General features: G+C 35.3%; 1 protein-coding gene and 1 pseudogene across 1 annotated transcript; both read right to left on the bottom strand.

Moving 5' to 3' along the window:
• Positions 1 to 731: 731 nt before the first annotated feature.
• LOC116599400 (olfactory receptor 4A15-like) lies at positions 732 to 1,655 on the bottom strand. The gene has a single exon (XM_032359215.1). It carries the CDS (start codon positions 1,647 to 1,649, stop codon positions 732 to 734), a length of 918 nt encoding a protein of 305 aa, XP_032215106.1. The 5' UTR covers positions 1,650 to 1,655.
• Positions 1,656 to 7,548: 5,893 nt separating this feature from the next.
• LOC116599391 lies at positions 7,549 to 8,495 on the bottom strand (annotated as a pseudogene).
• Positions 8,496 to 16,492: the final 7,997 nt, after the last annotated feature.

The raw sequence follows: 16,492 nt of genomic DNA, 5'->3' as shown, positions 1-16,492 counted from the left end.
AGTTATTTTTATATTTTAAGCAGACGATAACATTTATAAATTCACCAAATGAAAGTAAATGAAATTTTCCAAGAGTGATGGGATAGAAGAAATCAAAATTAAGAGAATATGGGAACATAATTATAGAAAAACGCCCATAATTACAACATAAATAAGAAAAATGTTTTGAGCAAATATCAAAGAAGACTACTGTAGCAAATGTATATATTTATTTTAGAAAGAGTTCATGAAAATTCATCAGTAAAAACTCTTCAAGAGATCAAGAATTCAAGAACAAGTAACTGACAAAGTTCATGGAGTGGACTCTATGTCACACATTGTTCAAATACAGAGTATAAAGACAGTAAGTAACTTTATGTCCCATTTCTTCTAATCTTTCTCTGAAATATATAATGAACACTATTAGTTCTGAAAAAGAACAATTGGGTAAAAGAGAAGCATGTGAAAATTGTCCAGTAATGAAAACAAAGATCAGGATTAATTATAGCAAAACTCATCACATAGAACACAAACCTATAGTTTCAATAAAAAACATTATGCCCAAAACCTAAGACCTACTTTCCTAACAATTTATGAAAATCTTAGAAAACTTTTTTGATCATTATAATATTTACAACTTAAATGTTTTCACCACACACAAGTTCATTAAAATTCATTACAAAAAAAAATAATAATCCTTTCCTAGGTGGAGTAACTCTTCATTGAAAAAAGGTGACAATTTCTCTTCAGCATCATTTTCTTCTTCGGGTCCACAGCTTTTTCATAGCATTTTTCATCTCTCCGTTTCTCAGAGTATAGATCAGAGGGTTTAACATAGGGGTGATAACTGTGCAAAACACAGTCAAGGGTTTATCAATGGGTAAAGTAGAAGGAGGTCTCACATACATAAAAATGCAAGGGACAAAGAAGAGGACCACCACTGTAATGTGAGAGCCACAAGTGGATAAGGCTTTGCGCCTCCCTTCCTGACTGAGAGTCTTCAGGGAGTGCAGAATGACCCCATACGAAATGAGTAAGACTGTAAAGATGACCACACAGATTGCCCCATCATTGGCAACTACAGTGAGACCAATAACATAGGTGTCAGTGCATGCAAGTTTTAATATCGGGTACATGTCACAGATAAAGTGGTCGATAATATTGGGACCACAGAAGGGAAGGTTGTAAACAAAGAGAAGTTGAACAACAGCATGTAGAAAACCTCCAACCCAGGCCAAAAACAACAACAGAATAAACACCCATTGATTCATGATTGTCAAATAATGCAAGGGTTTGCAGATGGCCATGTAGTGATCATAGGCCATGACCACCAGGAGCAAAATCTCAGCACCACCAAATAAGTTCTCCATAAAGAGTTGGGACATGCAAGCTTGGAAGGAAATGGTTTTCTTCTCACAGAGTAAGTCTATAATCATATTTGGAGTAACTGTAGTAGAATAAACAGCATCCATAAATGATAAATAACCAAGGAAGAAGTACATAGGGGCATCCAGGGTTGGGCTGACCACCACAGTCACCACAATGAGTAGGTTGCCCACCATCGTCATGATGTAGATAATCAAGAACACAACAAATAGTATTTTCTGACCTTGGAGGCTCTGGGTGAGCCCCAAGAGGACAAACTCAGTCACATTGTTCTTGTGTTCCATATGTTCTTTTGCATGTCCTTATTTCACAGTTCAAGAAAAAAAATAACTATAAATGTGATAATTACTGTTGACTTCCTGAAATATAACACAATCTGTTTATTCATTTACCTAATAAGCATTGTGATTTCTTATGCTCCAGTACTTTCAGAAATTATAAGAATACAAGGTGGATGAAAACATTCTCCCTAACCTCACCAGTCTTGCTGACTCAGGCAGAGATAAGTCACTAAAAACATTGTGGAGAAAGGATACAGTAATAAATGGAGGGGTACAATCAACTTTCCAACTGGAAGCTAGTAAAATTGTACTTGTAGTAAATTCTTCATATACAAATTTTTAAATTCATTGTTTTAATGAAAAACCACAGTAAGACTTGTATTTGCTTCCCAGCTAATGCAAGAGATGACTTTCTAACTTCTGGAATCCTCTTAACTCATAAATGAAATTGATACATTTTATGATATCAGAACATCTCAAGGACTTTAAAGATACCATGACATCAATAGATAAAAGTAGACGGGGGTAAAGACTTGCATTTCAGAGGCCATACACAGAGTTGATATCAAAATAGACACAGAGCTCTAAGCAAATAAAATATAGAAGACAAAGAAACCAATGGCAAGTGGGTAAATCATTTAAAGAAGTATTTATAGGAATAACCAACAAGTATATGCTATGATGCTGAAACATACCTATAAACAGAAACATAGGAACTGAAATAAGAGCTTGATTATGAAAGTGTGACTTGGGATTCTACAAAATCACTCATTCAAGTTTGTGGATGCTACACCACCCTCTAACTTGAACAGATCAGCAAACAATGCTCAGAGAACATATCAATTGAGACCATCTGTAGAGTTAGAGATACTTTGCCCATTAAAATATCCCTAGGCCTAAAAGTAGTTTCTATAAAAATACTGTTAGAGAAAATACATTTATTCAATATCTGGTAACAACCAAAATCCCTATTAATTGAAAAAGGGATAAATAAACCTCTCAAATAGCCATAGGATGGAATAATATTCAGCAATAAAAATGAATGAACTATTGATAAACACATGATGCATAAGTCTCCAATGCATTATAGTAAAAGAAAGAAGCCAGATTTAAAATACTACATACTGGACATGATCTTATATATAAATAACCCTAAAGTCTCCACCAAAAATTGCTAGAATTAATTTTTTAAAAACTCAGCAAACTTACAAAATACAAAATCAACATACAAAACCATATTATACATACATACATTATACATAATAACAACAAATTAACCAGAAAAGAAGTTAAGAAAATAATTTCATTTACAATGCCATCAAAAAGAATAAAATATGTAGGAATAAGTTTAACCAAGGAAATAAAAGATTTTCACCCTTAAAATCATATGACATTGATGAAAGATGCTAAAGATATGAATAAAGGGAAAGATATAACCTGTGTTCATGTATTGAAAGAATAAATTTGTTAAAGTTTCCATACTATCCAAAGTATCTACAGATTCAATACAACCCCTATCAAAACATAAATGGCAATGAAAAAAAAATTCATATGGAACCAAAAAAGACCCCAAATAGCCAAAACAGTCTTGAAAAAGGACAAAGCTAGCAATATCGCAAAATACATTTCAAAAGCAGAGTAATCAAAAGGTTATGATTCTGACATAAAGACAGGTTTGTAAACCAATGGAAGAGACTAGAAATCTCAGAAATAATCCCATGTACATGCAGTCAACTAACCTCTGGAAAGGGCACCAAGAATAAACTATGGAGAAAGAAAAGTCACTTTGTTGTGCTGGAAAACTGGATATCAATGAGCAAAAGAGTGAAATTGGACCTGAGCTATTGTTTGAATGTTTGCATACCCCAAAATTCATATTTTCATATCTAATGTCTGATGTAATGGTATTAAGAGGTGTGCCTTTGGGAGGTGATTAGATCATGAGGGCATGAAATAAATGCTCTTATAAAAGAAGTGTGTTGGTGAAGACATAGAGAAGTTAAAACCCTTGTATGCTGATGGTGGGAACGTAAACTGGTGTGACCACTAGGAAAAACAGTATTGAAATTCCTAAAATAGTTAAAAGTAAAACTACTCTATGATACAGCAATCCTAATTCTAAGCATATATCCAAAGGAAGTGATAGCAGTATTTTGAAGAGATATCTGCACCCAATGTTCTTTGAGTATTTTTCACAATAGGTGTGCTGGGTGGTTCAGTGGGTTAAGCCTCTGCCTTCTGCTCAGGTCACAGTCTCAGGGTCCTGATATCAAGGCCCACAGCTGAAAATAGACAAGATAAAAAAAAAAAAAATACCACCTCTCTGTTGATGGGTGAACGGACCAAAAAATGGGGCATTTATAAGTAATGGAATATTATTTGGCTAAAAAAAAAAAGAAAAAGATGCTTTCTGAGACATCAGTGAAGGAGAATGTTAAGTGAAATAAGCCAGATACAGAAAGGCAAATACTACATGATCTCAGTTATATGTGGTAGCTTAAAAAAAAAAAAAATCAAATTCACTGAAGCAGGGAAGAGAATGATGATTACCAGAGAAATGGAGAAATGTTCAAAACCTACCAACATTCAGTTATAAGATAAATAAGTTCTGAGGCACCTGGGCGACTCAGTCAGTTAAGCCTCTGCCTTTGGCTCAGATCATAAACCCAGGGTCCTGGGATCAAGCCCCTCATCAGGCTCCCTGCTCAGTGTGAAGTCTGCATCTCCCTCTCACTCTGCCCCTACCTACCCCCTGCTCATGCTCTCTCTCTCTCTCTCTCTTGTGTTCACTATCTCAAATAAATATTTTTTTTTAAAGATGAAAAAGTTCTAAGGCTCTAATATACAGCATGGTGGCTCTCCTTAATAATACAGTATTGTTTACTTCAAATTTGCTTAGAGTACATTTTAAGTGGCCTTCATGTAGAAAAAAAAAATTATGAGAGGTAATAGATATTCTCATTAGCTTGGTAATAGTAACCACTTCACAATGAATACATATATCAAATCATCACATAACGCATCTTAAATATATACAATTTCAATTATTCAATTATACCTTAAAAAGCTAGAATTAAAAAAAGAATTTTATACTGTATGATTCAATTTATATAACATTCTGGAAAAGATAGAATGATAGGAATAGAAAGGCATCAGCATTTGTCAGCATAGGGTTAGAGGCTAGGGTAGAAGGGGAGTACAATGATGCATGGGGAATTATTTGGGGTGATGAAATGTTTTTGCATTGGTTGTGATGTGGTTACATAACTGTATGTCTCAAAATGTACAGAACTTAGGCTAAAAAGGATGAATGTACTGTGAAGATTACAACTTATATAAGAGTGGGAAAAGGCAGATTTTCTACACTGAAACAACAGACACTTAGAAAGTAGAAGATAAGATTCTATTTGCAAAACAACATAAAATAAGTTTATTCAAAAAGACTAAATTCACAAAGAAACATGCTGGGTCTTTATGAACACCAAAGAAAGCTTCTTAGGTGAATAGAACTACCCAGTTTTTGGATGAGAATTCTTAATTCTCTAAAGCTAGTAACTATTCCTAAATCAAATCATCCTGAAAACACAAACTAAACATAACTTTTACTACAGTGGCCTATTAAAATTTTATTTTCAAACATAAATATGTTTAAAGAATAAATATGGTTCTGATAAAGAATGGTAAGAAGGAGTACTAAGCTTATCAGATATCTAAGTGTCTTCCAAATTAAGTGTAATTATATTACATCTTAAATGGCAGGACAAAATAAGATATATCTCTACAAATGCCCACCTAGAAAAATAAGTAAAATTTAATCCCTAATCGAGAACTTACATCAAAATGTAGATGGATCAAAAATTTAGTATATAATATAAAACCACAAAACAATTGAACAATTAAATGTTTAAAATCATGTGGAAGAATATTTTTTAACATTGAAATAGGGAAGTCTTTCTGAGAAAGATACAAAGGTCAAAGAAAGTATTAATAGATTTGATTATGTATATGTAAAAATACTTCTACATGGCTAAAGATATTCTGCACAAAATAAGAACATCCAAACTAAATCATAGGCTAAAAATTACTTACACAATGGTGAAAAGCATAATGTCTTTTGTGCATGATTAAGTCATAAAAATTCATATGGAAAAGAGCAGCAATCAAACAAGACATGTAAGTCAATAATAATTCACAAAAGAAGAATACAAATAATTTTAAATATGTGAAACAAGTTCAATTATATTTACTGAATTTCAATTACAGTAAACAAATGAAATACAATTTTTTTTAGCAACCAGAATCTCAAATACTATAAATATTCATCAAGAACTTGTTGTTGAGAATGTGCACAAACTCTAAATTGAGGGAAGTAGCATAGTTTGGTATAAGCTTATGGATGGCACTTGGGCAATGACTATGAACATCAACAATTTTAAATATACCTACCAATCGATCAAAAAATTGCACTGCTAAAAACTCATAATTAGAAAATCTCTAAAAGACTTCACTACAAAGCTATTTATCATTGGAAAAGATTCAGGAAAACAGGACAAGTACTGGAAATATTAATGTAGCTATATCTTTATTAAGAATTTTTAGGCAGTAGGAGGAACCTAAGAATGAGTTACATCTGTATACTGGTATAGAAAGATCTTCAGGAAGCCTAGTAGTAATTACAAAATTTAGACACAAAGACAAACACATACATGAAAATAAGATTTTTTTATTAACAAAGATTATTAATTGAACAATCTTAAGAACAATAACAATCTTACTACAATGATGCATATGGAAAAACAGGGAGACTCTGGTGAGGGACAGATAGGATGTTCATTCCACATCATTTGCTCTTTGTAAGGATTCTATTTTTAATATTTATTTTATCTATTTTTTGCTTAGGTATATCTTAAAAGTAAATGTTACACAAAAACTTCAAATGAAAAGTAATTAGAGAAGATAGTCTATATAAAAGAAATATTTTAACAATGAAAAGAAAGAAGATAAAAGACAAGAAACTGACCAGAAATAGAATTATGAATGAGACTAAAAGTAACAAAAGTAAACATAGGTATTAATTATGAATTAGTATAACTCAATAAATATTTAACTCTTTCATTTAACATTATTGGTTGACTATGACTGTAAATGCATTTACAGTAAAATGGACTTTAACATTTGAAGATATCGACACTAATGTTAAAATGCTTCATTCATGATAGATGATGCACTTACTTACTTCACAGCATTTGTCATCCCAGAATTTCTCAGAGTGTAGATCAGTGGGTTCAGCGTTGGGATTATGACTGTAAAAACACACTTGTCATTGGGGAAGTTCTTAGCAGGTCTTATGTACATGAAAATACATGAAACAAAGAAGACCACCACAATGATGTGGGAACCAAGGTCTGGAGAACTTTCTGCCTCCCTTCTGAACTAAAATTCGTTAGAGAGTGCAAAACAACACCATAAGAGATGAGCAAGAACACAAACACAATAGTGCAAATCATCCCTGCATTGGTCAACATTAATGGGTCAATGACATATGTGTCAGTACAATCCAATTTCATTAAGGGGTACATGTCACAGGCATATTGAAAATGCAGACTTATGAAAGCTTAAAATAACCATATAAAAATTTCATCACTAATTCATTACCTATTGTTGAATCCTTGCTATAAAGGCATTACATCCTTAAATGAAGTCTTACAAGGTATCATGAACCTGACATTCTAGCAGGAAGGGAAACTGTTATTATAATACAATCATCCAGTTCAATCTTTAATTTATAAATAACTTAATTACTTTGGAAAAAAAGGGAACTCAGAATCATTTGAGGAATACTTCTGCATTCTCATAAAATGGACCCAATGTAAAGGGATTCTTCTTGTGGTAGATAATATACTTATCTACTAAAAGATATAACATTTCTACTCCAGAACTTCTGCATAGCATTTGTCATCTCAGAATTTCTCAGAGTGTAGATCAGTGGGTTCAGCATGGGGATTATGACTATAAAAAACACACTCAGTGTCTTGTCAATGGGGAAAGTCTTAGCGGGTCATACATACATGAAAATGCATGGAACAAAGTTTAAGACCACCACAGTGATGTGAGAACCACAGTGATGCGAGAACCACAGGTCTGGAGGGCTTTCTGCCTCCCTTCTGAACTAAGATGCTTTATAGCGTACAAGATAAAACCACAAGAGAGGAGCAAGAACATAAACACAATAGTGCAGATCACCCCTCCATTGGCCACCACTAATAGGCCAATGACATATGTGTCAATACAGATGAGTTCCAGTAAGGGAAACATTTCACAGATGAAATGATCAATGACATTGGGACCACAGAATGGGAACCCATAAATAGTGCTAACCTGAATTAGTGAATGCAGAAAACCTCCAGCCCAGGACCCTACCAGCAGCACAACACACATCCATTGCCTCATGATCACCAAATAATGCAAGGGCTTACAGATGGCCACATAATAGTCATGGGCCATCACTAGCAGAAGAAAGACCTCTGAGCCACCCAAAAAGTGCTCTGTAAATAGCTGAGTCATACAAGATTGGAAGGATATGGTATTTTCTGAAAACAACAAACCTGAAATCAATCTGGGGCAAATGCAGGAGGAATAAGTGACATCCATAAAAGACAAGTTAGCAAGAAACAAGTACATAGGTGAGCCCAGGGTCTTACTGACTGCTATAGTCACCACAATGAGCACGTTGCCCACCACAGTCAAAATATAGAAGAGCAAGAACATAACAAAAAGGACCATCTGTTCCTTTGAATCCTGGGTGAGGCCCAAGAGGATAAAGTAAGTTACATTGTTTCTTGGGTCCATATAGTCTGGATGGGAGTGACTTCTTGTATTAGAACCAGGTGATCTACAAGACAGGCAAGAAAGCCTCTAAATGCATGATAAGGTTAATCTTTTATTGATTCATTCAATTAAAAGATTGGGTAAAGGATTGTGGCAGGAGTACCTATTTGTGTCACACACAGTGTGATTTCCAAGTTGAACAAGTCATGGTTTTTTTTTTCACTCAGTGATAGTATACATAGTAATATTCAAAGAAATAAGTGCCAATATAAAGGTAGTCACACAATGCAAAGGTCAGTGGTAAGGATATATCAACCAAACAGCAATCAAAGAACGTTTCACAGAGGAAGCACTCCTTCCTGAGATTTAAAGGAGAAGTAGAAGGACAAGAGGGCAAGGGATTCCATGCAAGGGTTCACAGTCTATAAGTCACAAAAGTGAAATACTTGACACCCATTTAGGGTAACTGACACATTATAAGTGAGTGAAACAAATTAGGAATAGAAAGTCACTGCCCTGGATTGTTTCTTCGTCACTGAGACTTCTTTCTTAGGGTCTTTCGTTAGATATGCCCTCTTTCTTTGACCAGTAAATGTGGAACCTTTCCAATGTTGGGTCTCTTCTTTAATTTTTAAACTTCATATAAGCAGCATCTCCAACTATGAACATCTCCAATTGGATATTAATTCAGAAATTATAAAACTAAATTTCTAATTTTCAGCAACCACTGTAGATGTTTACTGTCTGACTAAATGGTATGACCTTCCAAATCATTTCCCAGACAAGAAATATCACCGTGCCTTTCATGCCTTTCTTGCTCTCATATCCCATATTGATACCTTTAACAAATCTTATTAGCCCCATTTGAAATAGATCACAAAGTGGTTATTTCCCTTCCCTCCCCACTTCTAGCCCACCACACTAGACATCTACATTCTCTCTTCCCTTTCATTCTGGCCTCGACCAATTTTTTTTTTTTTTTCCCTAACATAGCCCAAGTGATCCTGTTTAAATCTGATAGTGATCTGATCAGCCCACTGCTCACAACATCTGCAGTGGATTCTACTCACTCACTCACTCACAATTTAATGAATCACATTTCATATTTACAGTAACAGAAACTGTAATCCCCATTCCACAGTTGAACAAACAGATTCTGAACATCTATTTTTCCCAAGTTCACCCATTTTGAAGTGGCGAAACTAGAATTAGAACCCAATTGTGCTTTATCTCAAAGTGATCTAACTTTTACATAATGAAGGTACTCACACAATGGCAAAGCCTTGTTTCCACTTTACTGTTAGTCTTACCTTAGGAAGACAAGTCCACAATCTGAAGGTACACTTTTTACTCATTCACAAGAACCTAGAATTCTTTTGTCGTCCAGTTTGACAAGAGTGGACAGAAAGCTGCATTGTTATTTGAGGACATATTTTATTTCATTCAATTGTCTGTGCATTCTCTCTGTGGAGTCTTCCAGTTATTCAGAAGGTTGCTTTTATTTATATTGTAGATTACTTCCTAAGAATTCCAGGTTCCACGGAGAAAAACAAAAATTTAGCACAAAAATTTTGGATGATTTATCAAAAAAAACAAGGAAATCCTATCCTTACATAAAAAGATAGCAACCAGACATTTCCAATGGAGATTTTTCTCAAGTAATTATTTTTATACTAATTTCTCAATAGGAAAATATCATTCAACTCTTTATTCATCTTTACTCTGTCCTTTTGCTTAGCTCAGATTGGCTGACCTGGTATTTTTAAGAAACATTTCTGTGTTTTTCATTAGATAATGCTTTAAACCTAACAGAAACCTCCTCAAAAATGTGTACCAGTTTTTAGGAACATAGCATATTCTTCCCAATATGAACAAAGAACACTGGGCATTTTATCCCTTCTAACCACATTCCTCATTAGGCCTAGAATTGGTAAGTGTCCAAGACTGTCTCTTCCTTAATTAAATTCACTAGGAATTTCCACAAAAACTTAAAAAATATATCTCTATAAAGATAATAGGAGTCCAAATCACATAATTAGGGTCAGAAAGATGTAACATAAAAATACAGCTTTAGAACCATTGTAAGACTACTGCCAGTCAAGAATAAAATTTTAGCCCAGTCTTACTGTATTAGAGAAAAATTTTTTCATGTATTCCCCCACATGTCATAGTAAGTTTTTCTTTCCTTTCATTTAATAGTAAATTTATTCTGCCTTAAAGTTGGTTAGATGTTCTAGATATATGTTTATATATAAAATGACTATTAAACTACTAATTTCTTTAATTTGGAGCTCCAATCTATTACCAGAAACCATGCTATGAATGGTGATACAGTAACTAAAGAAATAGGAAAATCATGTAAAAGTTCCTTCATGCATGGACCTTATATTCTTATAATGGAGTCAGACAGTAAATAAGGGGACAATTTACTAAACTAAATATAGTCTTCACTATGGCTAATACCAGAGCAAACAAAGTATACGCAGGGAGATTACTGCTATGGAAAAGGTGACCAGGGAAGGCCTTTCTTCAAAGGTCATGTTAAAGCTGAGACGTAAAGTTATTAGCTACCATCAGAAACACTATTTTAGGTAGGAAAATTAAATGAACATTCTAAGTAATGTGTTCTCACTTCACTGATGACATGACCTATGTGTAGAAAAGGCTAAAAATTTTATAGGGATTTTTATTCCAATGTTATTGTGAAATGGAGTGGTGAGCAGGGACACTCTTATCTTTTCCTTGATTATAGTGGAAAATCTTTCAACCTTTCCCTGCTGAGTGTGATGTTAGTTGTGGCTCTGTCAGATATATTACCATTATTATATTGAAGTACATTCTTTCCATACCCAATTTTTAGAGAAGTTTTTTTTTTTTAAATCAAGAAAATAAATTGAATTTCTGTGTGACCATTTAATAATCCATAGAGGATTAAGAAAACAATTTCTTTTACTAAAACATAAAAAAGAACAAAATACTTAAGAATAAGCTTAAACAAGGACCCAAAATTCTTCTACACTGAAAAACGGCACAGTGTGGTTGAAAGATCTTCTAGAAATCACAAATAAAAGGGAGGAAAGACATTCATGAATTTATATGGTTCATGGTGCTAAGTTGTAGTGTTAGCTAAAGCAATCTACAGATTCAAAGAAATTCCTACTAAAATAAAAAAGAAGTGTTTTTGCAGAAATAGAAAAATCTATCCTAAAATTCAGGTGGAAACTCAAGGCATGCCAAGCAGCCAAATAACCCTGGAGTAACAAACAATTGGAGGACTTCCTGGTTCTAAAACTAACTACAAAGGTACAGGCATCAAAACTCAGTGATACTGGCATAAAGGTAGACACAACAATAGAATAAAATACAGATCCTAGAAATAAACCAATGCTTTTGCATCCAAATGATTTTCACAGGTGACAGAGCATTCATTGGGAAAGGACAGATGATTCCAAAAATAGTACTGTGAAACTGGATATCCACATGCAAAGGAATGAAGCTCAACCCTTAATCACATATACCATACACAAAAATTGAATCAAAATGGATCAGAAACCTAAACTACCACCTAGAACTATGAAACTCTTAGAAGAAAACTTCATAACTTTGGATTTGGTAATGATTTCTTGGGTAGAATACCAAAACCACAAACGAGAAAAGAAAAAAACACATGAATTACACTTTATCACATTTAAGAACTTTTGTACATCAAACACACTATCAACAGAAAGAAAAGCCATCTCACAAATGAGATAAGATATCTGAAATTTATTTATTTGATAATCTGCTGGTATCCAAAACACATAACAAACACACCTCTCAAAAACACACATTAAAAAAAAAAAAAAGCACTGATTAAAAATGAGCAAAGGACTTCAATAGGCATTTCTCCAAAGATATGTGATACCATATAAGCACATGAAAAGATGCTCAATGTCACTAATCATTAGGGAAATGCATTCAAAACCATAATGCAGTACTACTTCACAACCAGCAGGAGAGCTATGACCACAAAATGAAAAAATTATAACACATGTAAGAGACTGGAGAGATCAAAATGACTCTCCATTGCTGGTGGGAATGCACAATGATGTAGCTGCTATGGAAAATGCTATGGTACTTCCTAAAAAGATAAGCAAAAAAACATCATATGATCCACAATTCCACTTTGGGCTATATACACAAAATAATGGACACCACAGTCTCAAATAGGTATTTCTATACCCATTTTCATGGCAGTATTATTCATGATGGCCAGAAAGAAGAAGAAGCCAAAGTGTGTACTAAGTGTGATAAATGTATGAACAGAATGAGGTGTATGCACACAGAGGATTATTATTCATTCTTAAAAATGAAGGAAATTCATGTTAAGACATTGATATCCTGCAATTCACTCTGACAAGTGAAACAGACAGTCACAAAAAGACAAATACTGTATGATTCCATAAACACAGGTACTTAAAGTAGCCAAATTCATAAGAAATAAGAAAACAGAATGGTGGCTGCCTAAGGCCCAGAGAGAGGAAATGGAGAGTTAATGTTTAATGAATGTGGAATTTCAGTTTGGGAAAATGAAAAAGCTCTGGAGGTGGGTGGTGCTGGTACTTTCACTACAAATGTCTATTTAATTAATTAACCATCATGATGATGTAAACTGACTCAATGTCACAGAACTATGTTCTTACAAATGATTAAGACCCTTAAGTTGGAGTACCTGGTATGGCAGAATAGTAGGAGGACACTAAATTCACTTCATCCATGGAACATAGCCATATAACCTTCAAATCATTCTGAATGCCCAAGAAATTGACCTGAGGACTGATAGAAGAAATCATACACAGCTGAAGGGTGAGAAGAAGCCTTTTAAAAAAGGCAGGAAGTGTGAAGACATGATTCATGCAGAAAAGGATTCCAGGTCCTGCGGAGGGGAGGGAGTGCTGGTTGCAGGGAATGGTGAGAGAGAGCAGAGCACACAGGAATACATACAAGAAGAACTCTTCCCCAAAACCACTGGTAAGGAAAATGAGAGTGGCTGATTTTGGTAAGTTTTTGCAATCATTGGGCCTCAAACACTGGAGTTTCAGAGGTCCCTGGGCTTGGCTAGGACAGGGATCTGCGTATGTTGGCCAACTCCTAAAGAAGAGGCAGGCAGGTAACCAGGCTGGACAGCACAATCTGAGGATCATATACAGGGCATGGGGAGACACTATTTTTACTTTTTTGTGCACATCTCTGAGAGGTTGCATTGCTTTTCTGGGGACAAAAGACTCTGCAGCCTCAATTTCCTTAGTCCACCCATCAACAAAGGCACAGAGACACCTGCTAGATGTGGCTACACTGGACACTGGCTATTTAGCCTGCATTTCTCCAAGTCCCATGCCCATGCATTCTGTCACGATTGCCCTTCTGGATCAAACCTGCAAGAGTCCCAGCACACTGACACCATACTCCAGAAGACAAGTGAAGTTTCCCACCACTCCAGGTTCTAAAAGTTTAGAGTTTCAAAAGATGGGAAAGCTTGGCTGAGCTAGAGCCGAAGGTGAATTGTGCTCCCCAAGCAGGCAAGCAACCCAGAGACAGAGTGAAATGGGAGATCTAGAAAACACTGGGACACATGAGGGAAAATTTTTTTTTCTTCTTAATGTGCTTTTGTGAGAGCAGCAAGTATGGACTCCCCTCTCTGGGGACAAAGAGCTTGCTAGTGCCATTTCCCTCCCCCACCTCTCAGCATTGACCAGCTTCAGTAAACAGCACATTGCCAGCACTGACTGCCTAAACTGCTTACACCAAGTCTCCCTCTTCTGGACTTGCCACTAATACTTTTCCTGGATAAGTGTACCTAAGGACTAGTGCAGCAGGACCCTTCCCCAGAAGACGACCAGAAACCCCTGCCTACTGACCACAGAGTTATTCAAAGCTTCACTTATAGTGAAAATATAATCAGGTCTCCTTTAACAAGCAGACCAGATCTTATCTAGTTAAAACTCGCCACACTCTGAACAAGGACCAAAGAGTCCCCTTGGCAGGCAAATAGAACCTTTACATACAATTGACCTGAGAAACAGAGCAGCCAAAACACAGTAGCAGAGTACATGCAGCACACATCAAAAATACTTCCTGAAGCACTAGACCCTGGCCGTTATTTGACCTCTTCTACTTAAAGCCATTACTCTCAGGAACAGGAAACACAACAGACTTTCCTAACACAGAGAAGAAACAGAGACCTACTCAAAATGCCAAGATGGGGAAATTCATCCCAAAAGAACGAACAAGAAATGTCACAGCCAGAGATCTAATCAAAACAGATATAAGTAATAGGCCTGATGCAGACTTTAAAGCAATAATCATAAGGATACTAGCTGGGCTTGGAGAAAAGCATAGAAGACATCGGGGAGACCTTTACACCAAATATAAGAATGCTAATTAACCATCAGGCAGAAATGAAAAATGCAGTAACTGAGAATCACAACTGATTGCATATAATGGCCACAAGAATGGAAGAAACAAAGACATGAATAAATGATATAGAAGACAGAATTATGGAAGATAACAAAACAATAAAGGAAAGAAAAAGAAAAATGTTTGGATCATGAGCATGGTCAAGGAATTCAGACTCCATCAACCATAGCATTCATATCATATGAGTCCCAGAAGAAGAAGAGAAAGAAAGGTAACAGATTGTTTATTTGAGAAGATTGTAGCTGAAAATTTCTAGCGAAATTTCTAGCTGAAAATTTCTGAAAAATCTAGGGACAGAAACAGGCAGCCAAAGTCAGAAGACATAGAGAGCCTCCATCTAAACAAAAGCAAGCCAATACCAAGATATTGCAGGTAAATTTGCAAAGTATTGAGATAAAGAATAATCCTAAAAGCAATGAGACAAAAGAAGGCCCTAACTGATAATTGGAGAGGCACTAAGTTAACAGCAGTGCTCTCCACAGAAACTTGGCAAGACAGAAGAGAGGAAAATGCTATATTCACCATGCTGACTGGGGAAAATCTGCAGCCATGAATACTCTATCCAGCAAGGTAATCATTCAAAACAGAAGAAGAGATAAAGAGTTTCCCAGACAAACACCAAAGCAGTTAATGACCACTAAACCAGCATGTGAGAAAGATTAAAGGAGACAATTTGACTGGGAGAGAAAGACCAAAAGAGACAAAAACTAGAGAAAGGAAGAAATTCCATAAACAATGACAAAATAAGATATAAAATAGCATAATACATATCTATCAAAAATTACTCTGTATGTAATTGGATTAATGCTCCAAACAAAAGACATAGGCATCACCATTCACAAAGATAAACTCAAAATGGATAAAAGACCTCAACGTGAGACAGGAATCCATCAGAATCCTAGAGGTGAATATAGGCAGTAACTTCTTCAATATCAGCCACAGCAACTTCTTTCAAGATATGTCTCCAAAGGCAAAGGAAACAAAAGCGAAAATGAACTTTTGGGACTTCATCAAAATCAAAAGCTTCTGCACAGCAAAGGAAACAGACGACAAAACAAAGAGGAAACTCACGGAATGGGAGAAGATATTTGCAAATGACAGTACAGACAAAAGGTTGATATCCAGGATCTATAAAGAACTCCTCAAACTCAACAGACACAAAACAGACAATCATATCAAAAAATGGGCAGAAGATATGAACAGACACTTCTCCAATGAAGACATACAAATGGCTATCAGACACATGAAAAAATGTTCATCATCACTAGCCATAAGGGAGATTCAGATAAAAACCACATTGAGATACCACCTTACACCAGTTAGAATGGCCCAAATTAGCAAGACAGGAAGCAACATGTGTTGGAGGGGATGTGGAGAAAGGGGAACCCTCTTAAACTGTTGGTGGAAATGCAAGTTGGTGCAGCCACTTTGGAAAACATCGTGGAGATTCCTCAAGAAATTAAAAATAGAGCTTCCCTATGACCCTGCAATTGCACTACTGGGTATTTACCCCAAAGATACAGATGTAGTGAAACGAAGGGCCAATTGTACCCCAATGTTTA

Source organism: Mustela erminea, chromosome 9, assembly GCF_009829155.1.
Source record: "Mustela erminea isolate mMusErm1 chromosome 9, mMusErm1.Pri, whole genome shotgun sequence".
In the NCBI taxonomy this organism is placed as follows: Eukaryota; Metazoa; Chordata; class Mammalia; order Carnivora; family Mustelidae; genus Mustela; species Mustela erminea.
This window is presented reverse-complemented; position numbering and strand designations above follow the sequence as displayed.

Bases quoted from the DNA above. Each gene is read 5' to 3' on its own strand.
- LOC116599400 (XM_032359215.1), bottom strand. From the start codon at position 1,649: ATGGAACACAAGAACAATGTGACTGAGTTTGTCCTCTTGGGGCTCACC.